At 37.7% G+C, this 9,716-nt stretch overlaps 1 protein-coding gene across 4 annotated transcripts in view; it reads right to left on the bottom strand.

Moving 5' to 3' along the window:
• Nucleotides 1-128: 128 nt before the first annotated feature.
• The window catches only part of PLCE1 (phospholipase C epsilon 1), a 149,046-nt gene continuing 139,458 nt past the window's right edge, over nt 129-9,716 (bottom strand). For all 4 annotated transcript variants that reach the window (XM_051800517.1, XM_051800518.1, XM_051800519.1 and 1 more), the window contains 6 exons: nt 9,206-9,334; nt 8,271-8,480; nt 6,378-6,539; nt 6,000-6,218; nt 5,018-5,224; nt 129-4,006 (listed from right to left, as the gene is read on the bottom strand). In XM_051800517.1, the coding sequence (XP_051656477.1) occupies nt 5,045-5,224; nt 6,000-6,218; nt 6,378-6,539; nt 8,271-8,480; nt 9,206-9,334 (900 nt within the window). In that variant the 3' untranslated portion in view covers nt 129-4,006; nt 5,018-5,044. The remainder of the gene's footprint in view (nt 4,007-5,017; nt 5,225-5,999; nt 6,219-6,377; nt 6,540-8,270; nt 8,481-9,205; nt 9,335-9,716) is intronic.

The raw sequence follows: 9,716 nt of genomic DNA, 5'->3' as shown, positions 1-9,716 counted from the left end.
CCCATAGCTTTTGAATAGTTTTTTTTAGTGTGAAGTGTTCACAAAATGGATGTGATTTAAATTCTGAAAAATTCCAAGGGGGCCATTTGCCAATACTTTGGTCAGTTTGGGAAGGCAAAAGCAAAGAGTGAACATCTTAAACCATTTATTTTTTTTTTTTACAACATATACAAATACAGGTTTCTTCTTCAAGTCAGCAGAGAGAAAATAGTCCAGGTGGAAAATTTTGAAATTGTTCATTTTTCATAGTTTCCAAACATATAGAGACTGGCACATAGTGATGTTGCATTGTCAGAATACTCTGACATGCTTTAAGAGGCAGAGAAAGACAACTGTACAACTAAGTCATTCTGAAAGAGCCTATACATCTATTGGAGCAAAAATCTTATTTACTGCTATTTATTTTTGTGTTTAATTTGCTAACTCTGCCAAATGTCTATTACTATTTAAGTTGCAAAACATTTATCACAGACAGGAAAAAAATGCCACCATTGGTACATTCAGTGGGCTACCCTAAAAGTAAACTGAGTTTTATAGTGGAATAATAACTGACAGTGATTAAAAACCAAATGCTAATTGAAGCATTCAAAGAGCTAGAGCAGAGCAGAGCAGAGCAGACAGTTCAGTTTCAGAAGCTGCAGACTCAGCCTTTCACTGAAATTTAAAGTTACCAGCAAGGTCTTCTTTTTTGAAAATAAACTATGAATGTAAGAGAAAGTGTTCCTGAAATATTTAGATATTTCCATGTTGAAGTCTTTAAATCTCCAAAGCATGTGATTTCTAGAAGCAGACACTTCACCTAGTATTCACCTAATATTTGTAGCAAGAAAAGTAATGTGACTAGGTTTAAAAAAAATAAAACTGAGATAGTACTTTTTAGTCTTCTGCTATAGTTTGGGATCAGTAAGATAGAAAGAAGAAACCCTTCAGGTGGGAGAGGAAGTAGCTCCTGGTGTGCCCCAGTTCCTACAGATGGAGCAGTGCTGATGCAGGAGCTGGGACTGCCTGTCTTTCGTCCCATACCAGAACACCACTGCAAGCACCACGTGCTGCACAGGGAGAAGTTAAGAACTTGGTAGAAAAGCAGCAGTTTTTTAAATAGTACAGAATAAAATGCTTCTGTATTTTTGCCATTAGGCAATGGAGCATGAGATTTCCACCTGTAAACTGTTCAGTGTAAGGCCTGCTACTGCTCAGAGACAGCATGTTTCTGGAAGGTGTTGATTATTTACATTCCTTTCTTTCAAACTTTATCCTGGAAGCTGCTTCCTGTAAATAGTTTGTAAAGTAAAAATGAATTGATTTTCCTAATTGATGTCCATGCCCAGCCAGAAGCACAGAAAAGGACAAAGTTATTTTGTCAGTCTTGTCGCAGGAGGGTGTAGACAAATATTCCTGCAGAAATAAAATCCGTGGCTAAGCAAAATAAATTTCCTATTAGCAAAATAACTCAGCACATGGAAGCTCCTTAACTGAGCTTTCAAGAAAGTTAACTGCCCCCCCCATTTAATGCTTCAGGTGGTGGTGTATTTTCACTATCAGGAAACTTGGACCCAACAAAAGGAAGAGTATTGTAATTCTTTTCCATATTCACCCCAAAGTGTACCATGTTTCATTAACAAAAGTTTACTTGGCTATTTACCAATACCTAAACTTGAAATTAAGTGATATATGAACATTAATGAAAATACTAGAACAGGGTAATTAGCCTTACATAATTCCAGATGTCTACATGCCTACAAATATGGATTTTGAAATAAAAAGCCAAATACCTTGTTCTCCTCTTTCACTGTAATAAACAGCAGCAAAAGCAGCTTTTGGTGAGACTAATGAGGAAGATATTAATATTAATAAGTTCCCACAGCTAGAAAAATTACTGTATTAGTAGACATAGTAAAAATCTGCTGATTTTAAATTGCCACCAGATTTCAGGCTAGTGTTAGACCTGTGTTAATGTGACATGGTTACTGTTGTCCCTTGATTCCCCAAGGTTTGTATGTTGAATCTAATTAATTAGCCAGTGTGTGATACTTAGGTGATGGTAAGAATTTTCAGTGCTGCTAAAGATTTAAAAAAAACCAACAAACCACCACCAAAAAAAAAAAAAAAGGCCAGACAGGTAAGGGCAAACTACAGGAACCTTAAGTATTGTTTCTAAAATGCCACAATCAACATCAAAAAGAAAAAATTCTTAGTGATGTGAATCTGCTACTGTGTTAAAATAACAGAGAATGAAGCTAACATTTAAAACCCAGTTGCATTAGTTGAATTGCGCAGCAGGTTGATATAAGTATTTCCTAGTCATTCCAAAGAATTCCAAAGCAAACTGCATATAAAACTATGTGTAAGTTGTCACTTCTAACATTTTACTCGGGATCAGTCTTGTCTTATGCATGTGCAGGGTTCAAGTTGGTACTACTGAGTGAAGAGGCTGAGCTTGGAGGTGGTTGGGGGTGCTATATCAGTTCAAAAGTTTACTTTTGTAAAAGACAAGCAGTGGGAAGTGCATGGCCTCTGTGAGGATATGCCACCAGGAAATTTGACTTTTTTTGTACTGCTGTAGTTATTTTTTTTATTTTTCCTGAAAGCTGGAAATGACCTCAAGAGGGCACTTTTTTGCTTTGGTAATAGCTACTTTACAGGCATTTTCTGTAGTGTGTACTGAAAGACTTCATCGTTTCTGGTGACAGAATGCAGGTTCTGTCTGCTTGTTTACATGACAGTTAATGACTTTTCTTTCTTCTGTTTCATTTTCTAATTAATAGGGGGGCATCAGTTGTCATGACACTACTGCCTGTTACTTCTTTCTCTTGTTTAGGGATTGCTCTAGTGAGACAAAAACGTGTGCAGAGCCATTTGTTCACCACAGACACATTTCTTGTGGGAGATCAAAGGGATCGCTGATTCCAGCAGTTGTTTAATTTGTGCCCCTGTAACTCGGTATGGATTGTTTTAAGTAACTAAACACATTAGTAACTCCCATGGAAATAAAAAAAAAGACTAGCACAACTAATTTACTTACATATCAAAAGATGAATTCAGCAAACGTAAAACTTCACAACAGTGTTTCTATGTAAACAAAAATGTCAGGAGTTACAGGGTAAAAGTTCTTTATACTCTCTGTAGCAGACAAGTAAAAAGACATTTCTGACTGTATGGAAAAATGTATTTGAATTCAAAATTTTGAAATGTTAATTACATTTATCAATGCATTGTTTTGAATTTGGTCAGTTTGGAGTATTAAACATCTTGCGCTGAAAAGAAACAACCATAAAAGTTCAAACATATTTTCCTCTAAATCCAGAGAGAGGTAAAAATCTGCATTTTCTAAAAAGTAGTATATGATAAATATATTATACAATGGCATGTACTTTGGAACATGATAATAAATATTCTTTCTTTAAACACAAGCCTGGAAAACAAGAATTTATAAGAAGAAAATGTTGTTGCTTGTCAAAGTCTCACTACCAGTTAGGTGTATTTAGCTATTGTACATTATTTTGTTAAAGTAGATAAACCATAAATAATTTTGAGTGTTTTGTGTATATTCACCAAAGTTAAACAGATATGCAAAGGAAGTTACAGTATATTTAAATCTCTTTACAATCACTTAACACAGTGTTTAACAGAAATCTTCAGGTAAAAGTGCGTTATTTTAAAATAATACACATAAAAGAACACTCTGGTTCTCTGCCTTCAGTTTCCTTAGAGGCAACAAGTTAAAATTATCTTTTGTTTAAAAAGGAGAGGGTGATGACACATGTTTGTTTACAACATACAGTCCAAGAAAACTTCTCCATCCGCCTATGGAGAATCTGCAGATGTGAAGATACGGGAAGAGCAGAATCTTCTGATAGCTGACAGGCATCTTTCCAATCGACAGTATCCCATTTAGGATTCCCAGATTCTGGATGTTAATCCAGCAGAATTGCCTGGATCAGGCATCTGTAGCACAGGGCACACAGTTATTGACCAGTTCAGTCCACAGCAGGATCCTTCAAAGGCACTGCAGAAGGATTCAGTAATGTAAATTCCAGTTTTAAAAGAGCAAGAAAGAACAAATGCGGAAGAGGGAACCTGACTGGGCTCTTTCCATCATTTACTTTGCTTTCCTTGAATTCAGCTATCATAGCCAAGAAATAAGGTATCAAATTTATCCCTTAATATTTTAAATACCTTGCAAATGAAAACATTACTTGAATTCTGTTAATTTAATGACTTAGCAGTAGTATGACAGTGCATGACAAATAATGCTTTAATAATTAGGTGTATGCGGAAAGAAAAAGGTAATATTAAATTGGCCATAAGTGAGAAGGGATTATCAACACTGAAAAAGATTTCTTCATTTGCAAGGACCTGTAACTTCCCAGTTGCTGTCTCAGTGCTGTAGTAGCACTGTGCAAATGTCTGGTTAGTGTACATTGCTGGACAAGTTGCACTTAGTATCTCCATATAAACGAGACAGTCTTATGTTGTGTATTTCAGTTGTTTGAAGTCAGGCAAGATGGAAGAAACTGAAGAGATACAGAAAGGATAGTATAAATGTTTAAACACTTCTGGCAAAATTCCCACTGAGAGAAATTAACACCATCAACTTGTTCTAGCTAAAAAGGAGATGGCCAGTCCTGATGATTTTGTTATCTGCATGTAACAAAAAATAATAAAAGCTCTACTGGCCACTTCCATTTACTTTGGCCCAGAGCAAAAGAGTAACAGTACATCATTAATTAAGCACCATTACTCATTAAAATGCATACTATAAAATCAACCAGGATGCAACATTTTGGTTTGGTTTTGTGGGTGAAACTCCAGTCTGATTCACTGGAGCAAATGCCATAATTAAGGACTGGAGACCTTACTGCTGTCACTGTGCCTGTGCACACTGATGGGTAAGGCCTTTATGGATCTTTCTGTCAGTCCCTTGTACCTCACCCTGGTTTGACCAGCTACAACTTTGAAAAAAAAATCCTCTAAGTCACATAAATGATTGCTCAGCGTTGGGATCGGTGTCTCATACCTGAGCAGACTGTGGGCAGTGGGGTGACTACTCTACAATGTCACTGAAGGTCAAGCCACACGCGGCCCTTTCATCCTTGCTCTGGGGACTGTCCGACAACACCTGCAGCGAGGGCGACATGAACCCCCGATACTGCTTACTGGACTTGGTTAACTTCTTCAGTTCACTGGTAAAAGAGATGCCTTTTCTTTTGTCATCTCGTGCTGCCTGTAAAAAACCAAACAAACAAACAAACAAAAAAATCATAGAAGTCATTTAACAGTGGCTTGTTAGCTGTGAAATACAGAATTAATATGAAAACACCTAACATATTTCTAAGCAGGCCTTCCTTTTGAAATGCAGTATGTCTGTGCTTTCACAGGCAAACACATCCTACTCATTGTTCTGAATAAATTAATTTAAAATTATGCCTTGTCAAAGATATGTTTAGTAAATTTAGTATAAACTTTTATAAAAAGATCTGTGCTTATAATACAGTTACTTTAAAGCAACAGCTGCTGTGGATTGGTGGTGTCTGCAGGCAGGCAGAACACAGCTCCTTCTCCCAGTAGGCATGTACTTCATTCCTGCCATTTTCTGAAGCCTGAGCTAAAGCAACAGAACAACTTTTTCACTGGGCAGGAATAAAGGAGACTTTATTCCAGTAGCTTTTAAGCTCTGCCCATTTGAATGGTCCTTTATTATGATGGAAAGCGTGGCATGTACAGCCAGAAGATTTTGAAAAACAGAAAGCTGGTAGCAGATAAAGGTTGTCCTGGATTTGCAGGCTGTGAGGGAGTCGTGTTGCTGGATGTAACTTTGCAGTTTTGCAAAGGAAGAAAGTAAGGGAGGTTTGGAGAAAAGAGGAGTCTGCTTTTTGCTGTAGTCTGTCTTCCCCACTTGCCCTCACGCCAGTTGTGTGTCTCTCCCATTGAAAGCAGGTTCCCATTAAGCTGATCACACACTATCTACAACACCTGCTGCAAAGTATCACATCTTTTACCTGAACCTGTTCTTTGAGCTTCAGGATAAATTTTCCTGCTCCCTTCCATTTGCTTTGGGCCTGAAACACACACTCTTGATCAGAGAGAATCCTCTGAGATGGTTTAGATGTTGAGGACTTTTTGTTTGTTGGCTCTTTTGTCACCTCTTCCAGGAGCACATAATCACTTGGATTTGGATTGCTCAAAATGCTGTAGGAGTATTTAGCTTTGCAAAGAGTCTGTTTAAAAGCAGAGAAAAAATAAGACAAAAAAGAAGGCATTCCCTCAGATTCAGGTTACTAAACCGATTCCTCAGCTAATGCTGAGAACAAACCCCACCTTATCTTGTGTGAAACCAGCCTCCACCCCACAGATTACCATGGAAAGGTGCAGCTCACCTGCTGTATGACATCCTGAGCCGTGCTGAAGCGGGGAGCCTTGATGACGGTGCGTGGTTGCTCTGGGGAGACATCGTGTACCTGAACAAAGAAACTGTCATCCTCGGAGCTGATGGCTGCTTCTTCCTTTGCTTCTTGAAAGACATTTCTCTCGTTTAAATTCTACAGAGAAAATAAATGACAGCCAGATTAATTTACTTCAGAAAGGTAACTAACAGCTGGTGGTCACAAAAGGTTTTTATCACATGGAAATTAGAGACTCTGCTGTAGCCCCAGCTCCATTTTGTTAAATGCATTACAGGAGAGTTTTGACAAGCTACTACTGCTAATAAATACCTGTGTTTCTACAATCAGTGTCTGGAGACATATGCATAGTCACTTAAATCCTTTCTTTCCTTATGTACACAAAATTATGTTTTGTCATCTAATGGTGGCAGTAAGATGGGAGATGGTGGAAAGGGTTCTTTTCTCTCCTGTCCCTGCACTAAAGCCAAAAGTACTTAGAGAGCAAGAAGTCTGAGCAAACATTTTCCTGTGGTGTAGAGCAAGAGGAAGGATGTTTGTCCCTTTTCAGGCTCTCTGACTACTGCAGATTTTCAGGCAGAATTCCTCCCTGCACCTTCTCTCAGAGAATGCATTTCTGTCCAACACCTTGGAACACAGCTTGGATTCATAAGCTGTAAACATGAGCTGTGTTTCACACCCTCCAGTGGACCCACTCCTTGTTTTTCAATCAGATTTGCAGCTTCATTTCTAGTTCCAAGCTCTGAGGTGCTGCTATCTGCAGAAAGGCTCAGAATTACAGATAATGCTTTGGGGCACTCACATCACAGGACAAAGCTACAGCATAATTTTCACATGAGCCAAGACAGATTTTAACTCCCATTTTCTAACAGAATGGACACGTGGTGCACACTGACAAAGTCAGTGCTGCAGTCAACAGAATTTAGTAGGTTACTATTTCCACAAACAAATTTCTACCTTGTAACTTCTTGTAATTTTTTTTGCCAAATGTTAGAAATAAAGGAAAACAAAATATGGACTTGTGTAATTTAATGGTAATTTGTCAAATTGAAGCTTTATCAAAAGTTCTATCAAACTAATCAAAAATAACATTTTTTCACTTTAAAGTATCTCAGAGGATCTCTATCATTTGTGTAAGTAAAATCTGTGTACTAATAAGCATTTTTGTAGGCTGAACTGACCAAAGAAAGTGTGTCCAGAAATGAGATCATTATGTGTCTTTGTCCTGCTTTTTTTGTCTCTCACAAGCCTGGGCACTAGCATATTTTCAAGCTGTAGATGCTTTGCTTACAGTTTAAACTGAAGTAATCAGTCCATTTTCCTCCTTCAAATGAAAAGAAATTGCCTATTTCATCATTTTAGGTTATCATTAATAATTTAATTATCCTTTGTGATCCTTTTAGACTTATTCTATCCTTTTAGACTTATTCTTTAATATTAAAATTATTTCTAATTTTTCTAGACAGATAAGAAGTTGTTGACATCCAAACTGATTGATAATGGTTGTCTGGAGTTCTGTTATCTATGATCCTATGGTATTAACTATTATCTTTCTTTATATTAATTTCCTATCCTGGCATAATGTATGGCATTAAATTAGAACACAACATAGAACTGGTGAGTGAGTGATAATGCTTAAACATCACACAGCTGATAGTAAAGCTGAGTGAGGTCCAGTTAATGTCGCACAGGTGCATGAAGTCTAGTTGTCCTTGCTCACTCAAGAGTTATGTTTGTTCTTAAACAATGTACACAGCATTGACATTACTCACCAAGTAGTGAAACAAATACTGCACCCTTTCGTTTCCTGGTCCTAAGAGCTATTTTTAGCTATCTTTGTAAATAACAATTTATCTAAAACAGACTTACTTCCTCTCGGGTTTTAAAGATAATCCTTCCAACATATCCTTCTTCTGGGAACCAACTGTTCAAAAGCTGCACTAGCCCTTCTTCAGGACCAATCACTCTCTGGAATGGTGGTTTTCTGCATTCACTCTTTTCTTTAGATATGAAACTTTTCTCTTCCATCAGAAAATAGTCTGCAGCGCATGACTCGGTGCCTTTTATGGTAGCCAAGAGCTAAGACAGACCATAATAAACACACAACAATTAGAACGCTAAATATAAACACTGCATAATTAGTAGTTATAAATGAGAGTGAATACGGAAGCTTTAAGAATCAATAACTGTTCTGACAGTGCAGGCAGGCTTTCTGATGTGCTATTTATTATTCAGATATTTTACTCCAGGGTAATGTCCTGTTCTCTTTAGCGTAGCCAAGCAGTTCAACTATCCCAGACAAGGCAGTACTATTTAAGCTTATTTCTGTCCTGTTTGGCTGGCCAGACAATTTATTCATAATCCCAGGACAGTACAGTCTTTTCCCACTGCTAGAATAACAATCCCTGTTGAGTTAACTGGTTTTGCTACTCATGAACTTGGCCTTCTAACTTTTACTCTGTATTCCTATGGTGCTCAAGTTCAAAGAATTCTGCAGAAATGTTTGCCCTTGTTGTAAGGACAGCCCACTGCCTCCGTTGGCCAGAAAGATTGTTTTTCTCATCTGCATATGTCCAAGTATTAAAATACTGATAGGGAATATATTCTAAAATGATAAATCATTTAACTGATTATTTTCTGTGTTTGCAATGTAATTAATTACACAGCAATACATTTCTAACAGCACCTCCTTGCTGTGATGAACTACAACGACCCTGCATGAGAGAAATGCAGGGAGACAAATGTCCAGATTGATGTTAATGTGGATTCCTGCAGTTGGATCTGCAATTCAGCAGGAAGCTTACCTGATGGAGCAGCTGTGCAGCCGTAGTCCCCGCACTTACATTAAAAACAGTGAAAGGCTCCGGGCCTGGAATTCCATGAACTGTCACTTTGTAAGTCACAGCAGCTTTCCTTTCTCCCAGGCTAAACAACTGTTCAGACAACATTCAACAGGTTACTGATTGTAAAAGGCATGTAAAAGGTTGCTTAAAAGAAACTGTACATAAAAGTTGTAAGGACCTTGAGAGAGCAAAGCTATCAAGGTAGGACATGGCTCTTATGCTACAGATTGAGGCATTTAAAAAAACACCAACAAACCCTCCAAAAGAGTCCACCCTACCCTGAAGCTGAAGAGAAAGAAGAAAAAGGAGGTTTTCCAGTGAAGGGCAGACCTCCATCACTCATTACCCATTCTAGCTGAGCTCAGACTATTTATATTTCAGCATACAGATTACTGTGTGAAAACCTATAGCTTTCTTTTAACCTCCAAATCATTTATGTTCTTCCTTTATGCCTAGTAATTCACCAAGATAC

Source organism: Manacus candei, unplaced genomic scaffold (genome assembly GCF_025592945.1).
Source record: "Manacus candei isolate 608988 ecotype Guabito, Panama unplaced genomic scaffold, ASM2559294v1 h1tg000050l, whole genome shotgun sequence".
NCBI classification, from domain to species: domain Eukaryota; kingdom Metazoa; phylum Chordata; class Aves; order Passeriformes; family Pipridae; genus Manacus; species Manacus candei.
Note: the sequence above shows the minus strand (reverse complement) of the source record. Positions and strands in the feature narration are given on the sequence as shown.